The sequence below is a fragment of the Pan troglodytes genome, chromosome 8 (genome assembly GCF_028858775.2).
Source record: "Pan troglodytes isolate AG18354 chromosome 8, NHGRI_mPanTro3-v2.0_pri, whole genome shotgun sequence".
Lineage (NCBI taxonomy): Eukaryota > Metazoa > Chordata > Mammalia > Primates > Hominidae > Pan > Pan troglodytes.
Genome location: NC_072406.2, coordinates 36,260,980 through 36,280,495, shown reverse-complemented (window position 1 = coordinate 36,280,495; position 19,516 = coordinate 36,260,980). Strand labels below are relative to the sequence as shown.

At 40.6% G+C, this 19,516-nt stretch overlaps 1 protein-coding gene across 6 annotated transcripts in view; it reads left to right on the top strand.

Annotated features, from left to right (window-relative positions):
• C10H10orf67 (chromosome 10 C10orf67 homolog) overlaps positions 1 to 19,516 on the top strand; it is a 150,464-nt gene that overhangs the window by 68,994 nt on the left and 61,954 nt on the right. For all 6 annotated transcript variants that reach the window (XR_010146820.1, XM_009458059.5, XM_063781464.1 and 3 more), the window contains 2 exons: positions 9,992 to 10,051; positions 10,820 to 10,984. Coding sequence is in view for 5 of the 6 variants with exons in the window: in XM_009458059.5 (XP_009456334.1) it covers positions 9,992 to 10,051; positions 10,820 to 10,984 (225 nt within the window). In the remaining variant the exon portion in view is untranslated. The remainder of the gene's footprint in view (positions 1 to 9,991; positions 10,052 to 10,819; positions 10,985 to 19,516) is intronic.

Genomic DNA, 19,516 nt, shown 5'->3' with positions numbered 1-19,516 from the left:
ATTTGGCTTCCTGGAAAATATTTAAATTCTCGTAGATGCTTCTGTATTCTCTGCCATGATAAATATCACATAGCTTCTGAAAAACTCCACTGTCCACTTGTGAGACCATGAGAATGAAGAAACAGTGACTAATCTCTTAGTATTATTATGAGAATAATTTAGGCCTCACAGAACCCCTAAGGTTTGGGGCACCTTAGGGGTCCTTGGACCACATGTTGAGATCTACTGCCTCATATAATAAGGAAAAACTCTTAGCCAGGTGTGGTTAAGTGAAATGTCTTATCCGTTTGTGATTCTGATCCTCTTCCTTTGTTTTCATTTAATTTATTTATTCACCAATTCCTTTCCCTGGCACATCGCTATTAGCATGTTACACTTTCTAATACATTTACTAATACTAATACATTTACATAAATATAAGCCATTACCCCTGTGCTCAGGGAGGCGGTCCAAATTTCCACATAAGGAAATTGCCATTTATCTCTCACAACGTGGTGATTAGGCCAACTGCTCACCATGGGCAATATCTAGTGTTGTGCTGTTGTATTCCTAGAAGGAATACAAGGGTATAGGCATACATACCTCTAGAATGTGTGGTGCAGGTATAAAGTTTATTGATTAAAAACTTACAAGAAGAAAATTAACAGACAGGACACACTCCTTTGGTCTTTTATTAGCCCACCAAGAGGAGAACTCGGGTAAGGTGAATCACAGGAATTGCTTGGGAGAGGGATCCCCCGCACACACCACTTTATATATTTATAGGGAAGTTGGCCATCTAGCACACTATATGACAATGGGAGCTTCCTGGCCAGGGAATTGTCTTTCTAAAAAGGAGAGCACCCAAAGCTGAGCTAGAGGAGGTGGCATCAATGATTTCTGTATGAATAGGAGTCCTGCAGGTCTTCCAGAGGCTCCCTTTATCCCCCCCTGAGCCATTTCACTGACCAAGCAACAGAGTTGAGGAAGGAGCTATTGGGTCATGGGTTTGTCTGTTCCCACTAGTAATGTGTAAAGGTTCCTTCCCTCCTCAGAGAAAAGAGGAGTGGATTATCCACACCTACACTCAGTGGTTTAAGCATTGATCATGACTGATAGGGTGACTAACTCATCCTGGTTTGTTCATTCTTAGCACTGAAAGCCCTACATCCTGAGAAACCCCACAGTCCTAAAAAAACCAGAATCGTTAATCACCCTAATGGGAAGAAACGTGGAAGCTTCTTCTATTAGACCAGGGATTCCAAATAAACATAAGTTCATGTATCAACTCCAATGTATTGAGAGAGAATTCTGAGGCAGAATGGAAACTGTAGGAAAAAGGGCTCAAACTTTTAAAAATTAACCATATTGATATTGATTACAGGGAAAACTTGTCAAGTGAGCTAGCATTCAAAGTGACTCCCGCCCAACTTTTTTAAAACCTCAAAAAATTCTAGATACAGTATTACAAACATCTTTGTAAAAGCATAAAAAATTGACCAGGGACATGGGGCTTACCTGGTCAAAAGTCAAACATCAAGGGAAACACAGAGGGGTCAGTTGAGGTTTCCAAGCTGATTGTCCTGAGGGGATTTACTCATCTGCACTAAACAGAAGTCACAGTGCAGGGCATGCTAGAGTGCCTCTGTGTGTGTGTGCATGTGCACGTGTGTGTGTATGTGTGTGTAGGGGTAATCAGCAGTGATCTCTTGCATTAGGCTGAGAACCAAAGGTCATTCCTGCAGGATGAATGTGACCAAATGTAAACCTGCAACCTACCTAATACCCAGAGGCCTGCAGGGGAGAGTTGCCTCTGTACTGAGCAACACAAGGGGGACAATCTCTTCCCGAAGAGTTTTGAGAGGCAGGACTTACAGGGGATTTGCAACTCAAATTTGTATTCACAGAACCTCAAACCCTCAGTTTAGTTAGTTTGCTTGTTTTTAAGAGATGGGATCTTGATAGGTTGCATAAGCTGATCTCGAACTCCTGTGCTCAAGCAATCCTCCCACCTCAGCCTCCCAAGTAGCTGGGACTACGTGCCACTGCACCTTGCACCTGGCATCAGTTTGGTTTTAAGTGAATAGGAAGTACCCCTGAAAGAAGCAAATGGAAATACTCTCTGTAAGGAAGTAATTTAATCCTAAGCCTCAGAGAATTCCCAGAATTCTCTCCCCTACAATTATAGGAGCAATTAATATCACATAGTCAAAGATAAGGAAGCACACAAGGAAATAAGGAACCACCTGTGTGTTGCAGCAAGTCAGGGACCCCGAACAGAGGGACCGGCTGAAGCTGCGGCAGAAGAACATAAATTGTGAAGATTTCATGGACATTTATTAGTTCCCAAAATTCATACTTGTATAATTTCTTACACCTGTCTTTACTGCAGTCTCTGAACATAAATTGTGAACATTTCATGGACATTTATTAGTTCCCAAAATTAATACTTTTATAATTTCCTATGCCTATTAAATCCTAGGCATAGGATTTAATCTCTCAATCCCGTCATCTTTGTAAGCTGAGGATGTATGTCACCTCAGGACCCTGTGATGATTGCGTTAACTGTACAAATTGTAAAACGTGTATTTGAACAATATAAAATCAGTGCACCCTGAAAAAGAACAGAATAACAGCGATTTTCAGGGAACAAGGAAAGATAACCATAAGGTCTGACAGCCTGCGGGGTTGGGCAGAATAGAGCCATATTTTTCTTCCTGCAGGGAGCCTATAAACAGACGTGTGAGTAGGAGAAATATCACCGAATTCTTTTCCCAGCAAGAAATATTAATAATTAATATCCTGGGAAAGGAATGCATTCCCAGGGGTAGGTCTATAGACGGCCGCTCTGGGAGTGTCTGTCTTATGCTGTTGGGATAAGGGATGAAATACGCCCTGGTCTCCTGCAGTGCCCTCAGGCTTACTAGGATTGGGAAATTCCAGCCTGGTAAATTCTAGTCAGACCAGTTGTCTGCTCCCGAACGCTGTTTCCTGTTAAGATGTTTATCAAGACAATGTGTGCCCGGTGGGACATGGACCTGCATCAGTAATTCTAATTTCTCCCTTGCCTTGTGATCTTGCTCTGCCCTTTGACTTGTGATCTTTTATTGCCCTTTGAAGCGTGTGATCTCTGTGACCCACTCCCTATTCGTACACTGCCTCCCCTTTTGAAATCCCTAATAAAAACTTGCTGGCTTTGCAGCTCGGGGGCGCCATCACGGTCCTACCAATATGTGATGATACCTCCGGAGGCCCAGCTATAAAATTTCTCTCTTTGTACTTTTTCTCTTTATTTCTCAGACTGGCCAACACTTGGGGAAAATAGAAAGAACCTACACTGAAATATTGGGGGCTGGTTCCCCCAATACCTGTGAGAAACAATACAGAGTAAAAACAACTACGTGGACTTCAGAAGTTCAAGTTTTCCAACAATATTTACTGTGTGTGGTAGTTTGCCTCCAAAAGTGGAGCAGGACTTGGTCCTAGTCAAGGAACTGGCAATATATGCCTAGTTGGATTTCAAAATTACTGTGGACCAGCTATTGCTCTATGCCTCCTTCTTCCCTTGAATGGAGTGGGATCTCTAGTGCTTATCCTGTGTCCCACCATGGAACATTGGCTGTGTGGGGACAGATAACTTGTCTCTTTAGTTTCTGGATCTTCAGATCAAGAGAGATTGTACTCAAGGAGCCTCATCTGCACCTGGAGCTGATTTAGATAATGAGATTCCAGACTGCAAGCTGATGCTATAGTACAATGAGATTTTTTTAAGGCCTTGAGTGAAGATAAATATATTTTGTTCATGGGAAGAATATAAAATAATGGAGCCAGAAGCAAGTGGATGAAGAAAAAGCATTTGAGGGACTCCAATTTCCATTCATGATAAAAAATACTCTCAGCAAACAGGGAATAGAAGAGAACCTCTCAGGCTGATAAGCGATATCTACAAAACACACTATTATCATGGTTGATAGTGAAAGGATGAAGATTTTGAGTCTGAAGTCAGAAATATGACAAGAATTTCTGCTCTTATCACTTCCATTCAACATTGTATTTTAGGTCCTAACCAGTGCAATAATGCACATACACAAAAATAAATAACATCCAGATTGGGAAGGAAGAGGTAGAACTTTTTAAATTCCCAGACAACATGATCATCTCTATAGGAAATCCTAACAAATCTACAAAAATAGCTACTAGAATTAATAAGTGAATGCAGAAAGGTTGCAAAGATCAAGATACAAAAATCTTGTACTTCCATATAGAAGCAATGAAGAATCAAAAATTGAAATTTTGAAAAACACCAGTTATGATAGCATCAAACAATATGAAGTGCTTATGGATAAACATGGCAAAATACGCATAAAACATGTACAGTTAATAATATAAAATACTGCTGAAATAAATGAAAGACTTAAATAGATGCAGAAATATTCCATTGTTCATGATTCAGGAGATGCATATTATCAAGCTGTCAATTCTCTCCAGATTGATTTATAGATTAAACACAATCCTAATCAAAATCCCAGCAGGGTTTTTGTTGTTGTTGTTGAAATCAACAAGCCTATCCTAAAATTTATATAGACATGCACAAGACCTGGGATAGCTAAAACAATTTTGAAAAAGAGCAAAGTTGGAAGATGCACATGCCTGATTCAAACTTGCTGTAAAACTATAGTAGTCAAGGTAAAGTGGTCTTGGCATAAGGATAAACATAGATTGCTGGAATAGACTAGAGAATCTAGAAGTAGAACTTATGGATCATATATAATGAATTGATTTCTGACCAAGATGCAAAGGCAATTCAAGTAGCAAGGATAATCTTTTCAACAAATAGTACTGAAACAATTGGACAGCAATAAGTGAAAAATGAACTTCAACCCTTACCTGACACCTCATATAAAAGTTAACTTGAAATGGATCAGAATTGTAATAGCTGAAGCTACAAAACTTCTAGAATAAGGTATAAGAGATAATCTTAGTGGTCTCAGATTTGGCAAAGATTTCTTAAATAACAAATTACAGTTTATCAAAAATTTAAAAAGTTTAGCCAGGCATGGTGGCTCACGCCTGTAATCCCAACACTTTGGGAGGCCAAGGCTGATGGATTGCTTGAGCCCAGGAGTTCAAGACCAGCGTGGGCAACATGATGAAACTTCATCTCTATAAAAAATAGAAAAATTAGGTAGTCATATTGGCATGCACCTGTAGTCTCAGATACTTCAGAGGCTGAGATGGGAGGATCACCTGAACCCAGGGAGGTCAAGGCTGCAGTGAGCCCTGATCACATCACTGATCACACAACTGCACTCCAGCCTGGGTGACAGAGCAAGACGTTGTCTCAAACAACAACAACAAGAAGTTTACTCTTCAAAAAAAATTTTTAATGAAAAAACAAACCACAGAGTGGGAGGAAATATTTGCAAAATATATTTAACAAAGGATTTGCATCTAGACTATGCAAAGAACTCTTACAATGTAATAATACGAAAACAACCCAATTTTTTAAATGGCCAAGCTATTTGAACAGGCACTTTATTTAAAAAGATATATAGATGGCAAATGATGACATAAAAAGATGCTCAACATCATTAGTCTTTAGGGAGATACAAATTAAAATCTCAATGAAATATCGCTATATACTCACTAGCATGGCTAAAATTTAAAAGGTCGACCATATAAAGTGTTGTCAAGGATGTGGAGCAACTAGAACTCTTATTCTCTGCTAGTGGAAATGTAAACTATACAACCATTTAGAAAAATATTTTGACAGCTAAAAGAAATTTCTAAAATTCTATACTTAACAGATGGTCTGGCTATCCCACTCCTTGGTATTTACCCAAGATAAATAAAAGCACATGTTCACACAAAGTCTTGGGTCACAAATGTTTATAGCAGCTTTGTTTGTAAGAGCAAAAAACTGGAAACACCTCTGGTATACATTAATAGATAGAGCGGAGTCTAAGTCTCTTTGTAGGACTCTAAGAGCATGCTTTTTGAATCTGGGTGCTCCAGTATTGGGTGCATATACATTCAGGATAGTTAGCTCTTCTTGTTGAATTGAACTTTTACCATTATGTAGTGCCCTTCGTTGTCTTTTTTGATCTTCGTTGGTTTAAAGTCTGTTTAGTCAGAAACTAGGATTGTGACCCCTGCTTTTTTCTGTTTTCCTTTTGCTTGGTAAATTTCTCCCTCCTCCCTTTATTTTGAGCATATGTGTTTCTTTGAATGTGAGAGGGGTCTGTTGAAGACAGCATACTGATGGGTCTTGACTCTTTATCCAACTTTCCATTTTGTGTCTTTTAATTGGGGCTCTGTCCCAGGGAGAGATCAGAGTTCTGTACATATAACCCTGGCTGGAGTTGCTGAAATTCCTGCAGGGAGGCCCCACCCAGTGAGGAGAGCTGGATCAGGGTTCCACTTAAAGAAGCAGTCTGGCCACTATTTCTGCACAGCAGCTGTGCTGCATTGTGGGAGACTCCTCCTCATGTGAACCACCTGGACTCCCTAGAACTGGCGGGCTAGAACAGCTGAGTCAACCAAACTGTAGAGATGGCAGCTGCCTCTCCCCCTGGGAATTTGGTCCATCTCAGGCCGTCTCCAGCCTGTTGCTGCTGTCTGTCTGGAATTCCAAGCCAGTTCATCTTAACCTGTAAGGCACCATGGAAGTGGGGCCTGCAGAACAAAGCTGCTTGGCTACCTGGATTCAGTCCCCTTCCCCGGGGAAGGTACAGACAGATCTGCCACCTTGCCAGGATTCCCAGGACCAGAGTGTGTAAAACTGCTGGATCTCCATGTATGCCTGAGCAGCTAGTCTGCCAAGACTCCACACACCTCTGTGTATCAGACCCAGGGCCCCTGGTGGTATGGGCTCATGAGGGGATCTCCTGATCCACAGGTTGCAAAGATCTATGGGAGAAGCATGGTTTCCCAGGGGAGGTCACACAATCACTCACCACTTCCCTTGGCTGGGGGCAGGGGTTTCTTTGGCTCTGTGCCGCTCCTGGGTGGACCATCACCCCACCCTGCTTTTCTTCATTCTCTGTGGGTCAAGTTGTCTGCCTAGTTGGTCCCAGTGTGAGAATCTGGATATTTCAGTTGAAGGTGCTGAATTCAGTCGCCATTTTTATTCTTCTGCATGACAGCCATGGACCACAGCTGCTTCTAATTGGCTCTTGGCCCCTCCCCCAGTATATAGTCTTTCATGGGACAGTATTAGATATACTTGAAAATGATGTGTTTTCTGCCATTGTTGGGTGTTATAAATTAGATCGAGAGTGATAGTGTTATTCAGGGCATCTATATGTATTTAATTTTTTTGTTTCTATCAATTTCTGAGACAGGAGTGTTATTTATTAATTCTCATAATTTTGCCAATTTTGCTTTGCATATTTTTTAGCTCTGTTATTAGGCACATACACGTTTGTGATCGTTATGCCCTCCCAATGAACTGATCTTTTTATCATTATATGTCTTTCTTTAGCTCTAGCATTTCTTCCATCCTGAAGTCTACTATACTAGATATAAATGCATTTTCTCCAGCCTTCTTATGTTTGTGTTGCATTCCTTTTTCAATGCACTTATTTTTAAATTCTCAGTATATTTATATTTAAGTGCTTCTCTTGTAGACAGTAAATAGTTGAGCTTGCTTTTTGAATACATCCTAGCCATTTCTGCATTTTAACTAGATTGTTTAATTCATCATTCACTGTTACTATTAATAGGGTCAGATTAAGGTCTACTATTTCGTTATTTATTTTCTATATGTCTTCTCTTGGTTTTGTTGTTGTCATTCCTCTGTTCCTTCTTTTTTGCCTACTTTTAATATTTTAGAATTCCATTGCAAATTATCTATTACCATTTGGCTCTATCTTATAGCAGGCGCTCTAGTGATTGTAATTTACATTCTTAACTTTTGACAGTCCACTTGGAGTTAGTGTTGGACAATTTCATGTAAAGTATAGAAACTTTGCAAACATATATGTTTATTTATATATCTATTTATTTCTTCATTCATCATGTTACAGTTGTCATATGTTTTATATTTATACCAGTGTCATAATTCTTGCTTTAAACAACCCTATGTGTTTGAAAGAAATTAAGACAAAATAGTCATATATTTTCTGATGCTCTTCAGTCCTTTCTAAAGATCACAGGTTCTATCTGAGGGATGATTTATTACATTTTCTAGAAATTTCTTATAGTAGTATGAAGAAAATGATTTTTAAACCATTACAACAAAGGTTAACTATAATACAGCCATGTGTTGCATAATGACATTTTGGTCAACAACAGACTAAATACACGATGGTAGTCCAATAAGATTATGATACCATATTTCTACTGTAACTTTTCTATGTTTGAATATGTTTAGATACACAAATACATATCATTGTGTTATAGTTGCCTATAATATTCAGTACAGTAACATGCTGTTCAGGTTTGTGGCCTAGGAACAATAGGCTATGCCGTAAAGTCTAGGCGTGTAGTGGGCTGTGCAACCTATATTTCTGTAAGTACACTCTAATGTATGCACATGATAAAATTGCCTAATGACACATTTCTCAGAATGTATCCCCATTGTTAAGCCATTCATGACTGTATTAGGCTTGAGTTCAAACCCATTGAAACCAACTAAGTATAGCCTTTCATGGGCATCAGTAACTATCCTCTCAGACTGCAAGATGTCATTAGACAGCCCTGCTTGCTCTTGAGTTCTGCTTTATTGGTAGGTGAGAGAAAATTTTACAAATCCATTGTAGTTGTTGTTCAGATGCCAATGAGATTAATGGTTAGATGTGTTTCTCATCATTTTTTAATTTCAAGTAGGATTATTTATAATTAGAATCACTGGCATTACTCATAAATTCATATTATGAAAAAATCTTAATATTATGGAAACATGCACTAATAATACATTTTTTGATACAGTACCTTTTATGCCTAGAAATTAAAATTGATTTTTTTTTTCTGAAGTCAGGGTCTCACTCTGTTGCCTAGGTTGGAGTGCAGTGGCACAATCACAGCTCACTGTAACCTCAAACTCCTGGGCTCAAGCGATTCTCCTGCTTCAGCTACCTGAGTAGCTGGGACTATAGGTACACACCACCACACCTGGGTAATTTTTATTTTTTTATTTTTTATAGAGACAGAGGTCTTGCTATGTTGCTCAGGCTGGTCTTGAACTCCTGGCTTCAAGCAATCCTCCTGCTTCAGCCTCCCAAAGTGTTGGGATTACAGGCATAAGCCACTGCACCCAGCTTTGAAATTGATTTTTAAAGTAAAATTTCATTCATTACGTTATTGAAGTTCAACAATTAAATTATCTTAAATTTCTCAAACTATCTTTTGTTTTTCTTTTTTTTGAGACTGAGTTTCACTCTTGTTGCCCAGGCTGGAGTGCAATGGCACTATCTCGGCTCACTGCAACCTCTGCCTCCTGGGTAGATTCTCCTGCCTCAGCCTCCCAAGTAGCTGGAATTACAGGCGCCCACCACCACGCCCGGAAAATTTTTTGTATTTTCAGTAGAGATGGGGTTTCACCATGTTGGCCAGGCTGGTCTTGAACTCCTGACCTCAGGTGATACACCTGCCTCAGCCTCCCAAAGTGGGATTACAGGTGTGAGCCACCGTGCCCGGCCTTCTCAAGCTATCTTATATTAAGAATAAGGCCTAGTATTTATAGCTGTTATACTAATGTATCAAATTATCACCTCATAAGCAAATAATGCATGTTTTCCTATGATCTTTGTTGTACTTAATGCAATGAATAAAGGCTAATGACTTTAGATTTTTGCAATGTTATATATTCCTGTTCACTTTTTTAATAAAAGTTCTTTTTCTGGATACAAGTTTGTTTTTTCTTTGATATTATAACTTTTATCCCATAATCGTTTTGGGAGACAAATGGTTTAAAATGTTACTCTTTCATTGCTTATAGAAGTTTTATAGAAAATTGTCTTTTTTAATCTGTGCAGATAATAACCAATGATATGGGTCTTCAATTTTACAGATTAATAAACAGAAAGAGCACAAGGAAATGAGAAAAAAGTATGGCAGCTTAAGTGTAAAGGTTTGTATTTAAGTTTTTTCTCTCTCTCTTTCTCTTTTATTTTGTGCTTCTCTGATTTTGGTATCTGAATTGACAAATCTGTGTAGCATACTGAGGTTTTTCACTTTCCAACCTGAGTTTGAAAAAGAAAGTTCTCGAAAGTGAGAGCAAGGCCAGGAGCAGTGGCTCATGCCTATAATCCTAGTACTTTAGGAGGCCGAGGCAGGAGGATTGCTTGAGTCCAGGAGTTCAAGACCAGCCTGCGCAACACAGTGAGACTCTATCTCTTTAAAAATAAATAAATAAATAAAGTGGGGCAAGAAGTGTGAATGGGAGATCAGGAGCTGATTGTTGAGAACAGGGAGCAGAGAGTGAAATCGAAAGCCAAAAAGCCAGCTAGCGGGGCATCAGGAGGAGTGCATCCTGATATCCTCATCCTTCCTACTATTTCCCTACCTTCTTCCTACCTAGATACAAGCCTCGAGCTGCCACCCACCCCCCTCCACATAGACCCCACCATTCCAGGGGCTTCCAAAGAGCATGGATCTGTTGGTGTGTTCTTAGGACATGAGGATTAAAGGGGGAGAGTGGAGAAATAAGCCCAGCCTGCCAATCAAATCCTGCCAGGGGAGATTGTGGGCCTGGGAACAAGAACAAATCCATGCGCTCTAGGACTGAAAACCTCAGTTCTGCAATTCCAGCTCAGGGAAGGGGAAGAGTGTGAAAGAAAGGGACACAAATCCAAGAAACAAAATGAGAATAACAAAGTTGTGTCTTTTTGTGTGGCAGGTTGCAAGATCAGCCAAGGGGAGAGAAGCCTCTTTGTCCCCATGGCCCAAGTCTCCACCCAGCACCACAGCTTTGAGGCCACATTCTGCGACCATGAGTGTATCATCTGCTGGGGCCCAGAAAGCTAAAATGCCAAAGAAGGCTTTAAAGGAAGACCAAGCTGTGGTAAGAACTGCTTCCATGACCACACCCTGTCCACCTTCCTCTGCACAGGGGCTCCTGTCTCTTTAGCCCTATCCATGAGGCCTGCAGTCTAAGCACACCTGGTTCTCACCCCTGAGTGGGGGGCTCCAGCTGCCTATTTCTTTCTTTTTTTTTTTTTTTAAAGAAGGAAGGAGCTTTATTCTGCCAGGAGCTTCAGCAGACTTGCATCTCAAAAAGCCCAGCTCCCCGAGCTTACAACTCAAAGGTGGTCCGCATGAGAAGGCTGTGATCGATTGAGCAAGCAGGGGGTATGTGGCTGGGGGATGCATGCGCTGGTAATTAGAACAGAACAGAACAAGACAGGGATTTTCACGATGCTTTTCCATACAATGTCTGGAATCTATAGATAACACAAGCAGTTAGATCAGGGGTTGATTTTTAACTACTAGGCCCAGGGCATGCAGGGCTATCTGCCTGTGGATTTCATTTCTGCCTTTTAGTTTTTACTTCTTCTTTCTTTGGAGGCAGAAATTGGGCATAAGACAGTATGAGGGGTGGTCTCCTCCCTTAGAGACAGGGTCTTGCTATGTTTCCCAGGCTGATCTTGAACTCCTGGCTTCATGTAATCCTCCTGCCTCGGCCTCCCAAAGTGCTGGGATTACAGGCATAAGCCACCACGCCCAGCCTATAAGAATACAAATTTCTTCTCTTATGGTGCTAGAGGTCAAAAGACCAACACAGGTATCACATACTAAGATCAAAGTATTGGAGTCTCTGAGAGAAAATCCTTATCCTTGCCTTTTTCAGCTTTTAGAAGCCACCTACGTTCTTTGATTCATGGCTTCATTTGCCATCTTCGAAGCGAATAATGTAGCAAATACAGCATCTTGATTCTCTCCTTCTCTCCCGTTCCCTCTCTCTTTCTGACCCCTTTATTTGTCACATTCTTATTTCCTTATCTTTCTGGCCTTCCTCTTTTCTTCTTTCTTAAAAATATTTTTTATTTTATTTATTTTATTTTTTTTCTGAGAATCTCACTCTGTCACCCAGGCTGGAGTGCAGTGGCACTATGTCAGCTCACTGCAACCTCTGCCTACTGGGTTCAAGCAATTCTTTTTTTTTTTTTTTTCTTTTTTATTGATCATTCTTGGGTGTTTCTCGCAGAGGGGGATTTGGCAGGGTCACAGGACAATAGTGGAGGGAAGGTCAGCAGATAAACAAGTGAACAAAGTTCTCTGGTTTTCCTAGGCAGAGGACCCTGCGGCCTTCCGCAGTGTTTGTGTCCCTGGGTACTTGAGATTAAGGAGTGGTGATGACTCTTAACGAACATGCTGCCTTCAAGCATCTGTTTAACAAAGCACATCTTGCACCGCCCTTAATCCATTCAACCCTGAGTGGATACAGCACATGTTTCAGAGAGCACAGGGTTGGGGGTAAGGTCACAGATCAACAGGATCCCAAGGCAGAAGAATTTTTCTTAGTACAGAACAAAATGAAAAGTCTCCCATGTCTACCTCTTTCTACACAGACACAGCAACCATCCGATTTCTCAATCTTTTCCCCACCTTTCCCCCCTTTCTATTCCACAAAACCGCCATTGTCTTCATGGCCCGTTCTCAATGAGCTGTTGAGTACACCTCCCAGATGGGGTGGTGGCCGGGCAGAGGAGCTCCTCACTTCCCAGTAGGGGCGGCCGGGCAGAAGCGCCCCTCACCTCCCGGACAGGGCAGCTGGCCGGGCGGGGGGCTGACCCTCCCCACCTCCCTCCCGGGCGGGGCGGCTGGCCGGGCGGGGGGCTGACCCCCCACCTCCCTCCCGGACAGGGCGGCTGGCCGGGCAGAGGGGCTCCTCACTTCCCAGTAGGGGCGGCCGGGCAGAGGCGCCCCTCACCTCCCCGATGGGGCGCCAGCTGCCTATTTCTAAACCAACATGTCAGGGTGAGCCTCCTTTACTTTTCCAAGATGAAGTCATCAGTATGCCCAGCCAGGCAGTTGATTTAGCTAAGTCACTAAGCACCAGTGGGTCTCTATTTAATTACCAAAATAGAGAAGCTACATCCCAAGCACTTTCTAGGATATGCAGTCTCAAACTCATTACTGCCCAGTGTCATCAGAAGATTCCGGGAAGGACACACAGGTAGCCAGTCCATTTGCTCATGCAGGATTCCTCAACCTACAACTGGATGAAATCACGCTCTCAGAGACATGCATGAACTCTGTGCTGCTGCTCTCCTTTTCTACCTTTCCCCAGATCATCACAACTGTTTCTGCAGGAGCTAGGGTGGCACCCTTGGTCTACATAAAGAGGTGCTAAGAAGTAGCTCTGAGACACCCAGCTCACTGTGGGCTAATTGTGTGTATATTTATGAGGCACTGCTCACTACATTATACAATACCTCCCATCATTATGAGCCTGTATCTCTACAGCCTTCTGCTCTTAGCTATAAGGATAGTTGTATTTCTACAACTCTTAGTTGTTCTGTGGACACTGTGAATTGTGTAAGTAGTCAAGGCTCCTTTTAGAAGGCATAGAACCCAATTGGTGACATATATGGCCAATGTCGTGCTTCACACAGAGTCTCTCCACTGCATATTTTGCTCTCTCAAACTCTGTCCTGTTCCTACGTGTTCCCACATTCTTCCTTCTTCTCCTACACAGGGCAGAATTTGCACTTCTCTCACTTAGAGCATGGAGGAGTGGAACAGAATTGTGCACACCGTGTGCATCCTTGCTCCAAAAAGGGGGAAGGCAAGGTGCAGACCTCTCGTGCCCACTCTCCAGGAGATGGACCACTCCTCATATCCACAGAGCGGGAGGGAGCAAGTAGAGCAAGGCCAGGCTTGTTGCGCTACTGGAAGTCACTCTACTGGGAAGAGAAAAAGCATTCTCCTCTGTGAGCATTTCCACTTCGCAGAGAGCTAGGAAGTGTAGACAACTGGAAATCAGTGTAATTTCCCAAGGGAAAAAACTGACACTGGAAGAGGGTAAATTTTGCATAGAAATAACCAGTGACTAGGTTCTAGAAGTAAGATTTTTATAACCCAGACTTTGGGAAGTATTTTTTGACCACATAAAAAAAGAACTGGCCTGCTGTGCAATGCTGCATGCTGACCTGGTTGGGGAGACCAGCCATGCTGGGTGAGGGGCCCAAGGCTGGGTCAGCTGCCATGAAATCAGTCATGTGTCAGGGGTCTGTGGTCTGAGGCTCTGAGGTGATGGCTGGGAGGACTACAGAGCCCGGTCAGCGACTGGGGCAGAGCAGCTGAGCCTCTTGTCCTGAGGTCACAGCAGCAGGGGGCAGCTGTAGCAGAAGGTGCCCCGGTCCCCACAGCAACCCCAAGGCTGGAACTAAATCCTAGAATTCCAGCTTGGAAGCTCCGGTGTCCCCAGTTTACAGATAGAAGCTGAGCTTCCAAAGTCACAGCCACAAGGGGCAGAGATATTCCCCACCGAAAATGCAAAATAAAGGACAAAGACTGACAAATCTCTGAGAAGGTGTCATTTCAACAGGCTTTTCTCTTTGTGTGACAATCTTTCCCTGTGACTCTAATGATTGTGGCCTGGGTATCTCCAAACAGTACATTTTGTCAGCTGAGGGAGTCTCTGAAGTTAATATATAACAATAAGTCAAAATTGGACCGGGGGAGGGGAGAGATTACTTAAACTGGGTTTACGTATTTCTATGAATTGGCTCAATTTTAAAATGAAGTATGTTTTTCTAGTTCACTGTTATTACCGTCACTTACACTTTGTTAATAATAATAATCCTATTGTTCTAAGCGCTCCCTTCTATCCCCTTCCACTGTGGTTTATTCTTTACCGTATATATACACATTCTAGCTGTAATTTTCCCGCTCCTCTCTTTTAAATATTTAACTCCATGGAGGTAGCTGGACCTCTTAAAAATTGTCTTTAAAGGGTTTTATAATGTTTACCACGTGTAAATGACCACATGGAGGGCTTGTTACAGGAACTTTGTACATCAGTCATTTAACGTATCTAATTAATCATACTTATTTTTTTGAAATCTGTGTCATTCGGTGGGAACAGCACACATGCTACCCACAACGGAGCACACAGTGATAAACTGAGTGTTTAGCCAGTCTGAAAAATACGATATGAACATTAGCTGTCTGATTTCTATTAATGAACGATTTCACAACATAAAATTTGTATTTGTACAGTGCTTTTATGTAAAGTTTGTTTTTTGATATGTGCAAAACATTTCAAACATTCAAGTTTCATATATCAAGGTTAAAATGGATTCTCAGGTTTTCCTCTCCCGACCCTGAGTAATTAGTTAATTATGGTTGCACCCAATACATGCTTCCATGGAGGACTTCTGAGCTTCCATGGGGTAACCTGGTCTATACTGATGAACATATGGTGCATGCTTTGATCTGCAGAAAGAATCAGGGCCCTTCTGTGTGGGAAATGGGACATAGGAGAAAATCAGTCATGTTCCCATTCTTAGAGTTCTCTCAATACAAAGCAATTTGTACAGATAAAAGACTTCAATAAAAACTCTAGAACTTCTTTTTTTAAACATTCAAGAAGTGTTAGATAAAATAGTATTGCAACTATTTCGCGGTTATGACCATAGTCACCTTGCAAGCTAGTGATTTTAAAAAAATTGTTATTATGGGATATACAATTATTACTATAGGTATATAATATTATAGGCTAGATGGTTGAAGAAAAGATCTTTTCTTCTGAAATTTACTATTTTTCTCCTAGATGCAACTCTTACTTGGTTAAATTGCACATTTAAGATAAGCTCTATTAGAGAAGAAAACAATATAATCTGCTTACTGTTTCATTATTCCATTCTTTTTTCCCTTGGCTTGGCTTGATACAGCAGGCAGTTAAGAGAGCTGCAGAGCAGTTTAGGAAAACCAGCACTTTACCCGTTGTTTATCCGGCAGCGCTAGGCAATGTAGTAATACAGAGATAGGACAATCCTTTACATGTGCATGGTCTTCAGAGGTTGTCAAAGGATATTTACTATATTTTGATGGATTATGATGACACAAAATAATTTTCCTTATCATACTTGATCTTTGTCTTATAATATGGATAACCCTAAAATGTAGAGATAAAATGTCAAAATCATTGAAAATCACATTTTTCATTTATCACTAAAATGAATTAATCTTTAGATTCTGCTCTCAGAGAGCAAAATTGAAAATGTGAGTAATATATTTAAAATCCAGCTGAAAGGTGGCTTTTGTCTTCTGCCTTATTTTATGCTGAGTAGTTTGATAATAAATTAAATAAATACCTTTGGTATATTTGGAACAGAAAATATTCTAGTGAAAATAGCGTTTAATATTTGTGGGATACATGAAAAGATGTTGTCAAAAACCAACTGAAAAGGGGGTTTGTGCTTGTGCTCTTATTGATTTTGTTGGGAAACAATTATAACATTTTATTTGTGGAGCTCACTAGGTTTGAACGTAATTTAAACTGAGGACTGAAGATTTTGCTGTGAAATCAGGAATAGATAAATTCAAGGTATGGATAGTGTCCTTATTCTTCCCTACGCACTGTCAGCCATTGGGACAGATGTGAGGTCCTGACCACAGATGATAGCGACTTGGTGGTAGCAGAAATGTCATCCCTGACATTCAGGAGCCCACAGACAGCGAGGTGACCCTCTCCCCCCACCCCCCTCCCCTAACATGGTGTTGCTTGATTCCATTTGCTGGGGCTTCAGCTGTGGATTTCTCTCCAGTTCCCAGTGGGAGTCAAGGCTGGTCCTGAACACCAGGTCATTTGGCCAGACTCCTGACACTACCCAGACGTGGGTCTTTTCCCCGGAAGGCTGAGCATCTGACATGCTGTCACTTATCCTGACTGCCATCGTCACATCTGCCAGTGCTGCTGCCTGGTGTATTACATCGCTGCTCACCAGAGTCAAGCCGGAGGTGGCTGCACCCCTCTAGACGCTGGCAGTGGACTGTTGACCACTGTCTTTGGATTTAGCCTGGCCAAACTTGTCAGTTTCTCCAATCCCAGTCTCTCCAGATCCCAACTTTCTCCTCAAACCCTGGGAATAAGTCTATGTGAGTTATAACACATCAATTTTGTTTTCTTTAGGAACTTATTTTCATGAAGGATGGTTATTAAACCTTTTTTCATTTAACACTCTCTTAACTTTCTTTTCCTCAATGGAATCTCTGCTTGTTCATCATGAAAATTGATCCTATTAAAATTCTTTGTTTCCTCTTATTGATTCATCTATTACTATTTTCTTCCCATTTGCATATCTGAACAATCTTAGATAACCAGTGACATCTCACCAAGTTGATATATTGCTCACCAAATCCAGAGTTCTTAAGTTGTGTTAGCTTATGCAGCTCAATTAGGGAATAAAGGTACACTTTTATTTTAGGCTTTAAAAAAATCTTTAAAACAGTCCAGGGGTGGCTGCTCACACCTGTAATTCCAACACTTTGAGAGGCGGAGGCAGGAGGATCACTTGAGGCCAGGAGTTTGAGACCAGCCTGGGCAACATAGTGAGACCCCACCTCTACAAATATTTTTTAAGTTAGCCAAGGGTGTTAGTGCTTGTCTGTGGTCCTAGCTACTGAGGAGGCTGAGGTGAGAGGATTGTTTGAGCCCAGGAGTCAAGGCTGCAGTGAGCTATGATCCCACCACTGCATTCCAGCCAGGACAATAAAGCTAGATCCTGTTTCAAAACAAAGAAATGTGTCTTAAAAACAGTTTGAGGATCTCCTCCAGCAATTTTAGTGTGGGAATCATTTCTTTGTTGCATGTGTGTGTGTGTGTATGCAGGTATTGATATACTGTATCTCAGCCCTTGTATTAACTAGACTCCCCAAATTTTCATGGCATTTTCTCTTCCAAATCTGTAAAAGAAATAGAAGTTATATACACCTAATACCATGAAGCACTGTAGAGTCCAGTTAATCCAGTGGCTGAAAGTATACAGTGAACATTTATTTGAATTCATTCCACCAGAAATGATGGTCACAGGCCTAAACAACCTCGTGTGTGATTCTGGTGGTCTGTCTCCCTAGTTGACAATTTGCAAGTCGAATTCAATTACAATTTATAAGATTTCTGTCTGGTTTACATTAAATAAAGCATAAGAATATTTGAAAGGTCTTTTTGTATTAAAATTGGAAAGATTTCAATATGAAGGTTTAGATTTTTATGCAACCACTGGAAAAGTTAGGAGAGCAAACATTAGGAAAGTAATATAAAAAAGATTTCAGACTGAAGCATCCAAACAGCTGATTGATAAGAGGTCAATAAGAAGCCACTGCAATCCATAGGAACCTCTGGTGGGAAATCTCCCACCAAATAGCTTAGTCTTCAGCAGTAAAGAGAGTGTTTCTTATGAGCTCCCAGGAAAGCCACTTAAAACTCATATCTGTCCATGAATCTTGCTCTAAATGCCTTTGGATAATCTTCTCCAATATTCCCATTAAAGGGACAGTTCTTTAGAGTTCCTAACATGTTATATGCTTCAAAAATTAAAGTTTAATATATTTTCATGTAACAGAAATTGATATATTTGTCACAGTAAGATTTGCATTTGACACTTTTATTTATGCCATTTCTAGAGCTTTCATTTCTTTGTGTAGATCTAGGTGTCTACCTGGTGTCATATACCCTCTTCCTTTTGGTCTGCTGGCAATGAATTCTCTTAGTTTTTGTTTGTTTCTGGAAAAAACCCTTTTTTTGCCTTTATTTTTGATAGATATTTTTCCGAAATATTTTCTGAGTCTGCATTGACAGTTTTATTCTTTTAATACTTTGAAGATATGACTACACCCTCTTTCGGCTTGCATAGTTCCTGATAAGAAGTATGCTGTAAATTTTAACTTCGTTTCTCTGTTTGTAATGTCTTTTATTTTGGATTGACTTCAAGAGTTTCTCTTTCTCTTTGCTTTTCAACAGCTGGATAATAAAGTATCTTTGGTTGTTTCTTGTCCCCTCTCCTTCACCTCTTTATTTCTATTTATCTTGAACTTCTTGAATTTGTAGTTTGATATCTTTTATTAACTCCTAAACATTATCTACAATTATGTCTTTACCTTCGAATATGTCTGTGCTGGACTGTTCGATGTTGTTCCACAACTCTTACATGCTCAGCTCATTAAAGTTTGAACTAATTTTTTTCTTTGTTTCAGTTTGGAGAGTTGTCTTTTTTTTACCTAACTTCAAATTCACTGATTACTTTTTTCAGTTATATTGAGTCTATTGATGAGCCCATCCAACAAATTATTCATCTTGATTGTTGCTTGGTTTATTTCTAGTATTTCCATTTGATTCTTTTTTACATTTTCCACCTCTCTGATGAAATTCCCTGTCTATTGTTTATCATGCATGGTGTTCACCTTTTCTCCTAGGTTCTCTAATATTTTGATTATAGTTCTTTCAAAGTCTTTATCTGATAGTTCCAAGATATGGATCATCTTTGAGTCTGGTTCTGTTTATTGCTTTGTCTCCCAACGATAGATTTTTTTTTCCTGGACTTTTTGTCTGTCTTTTGTTTGGTTTTGTTTTGACATTTTAATTTAC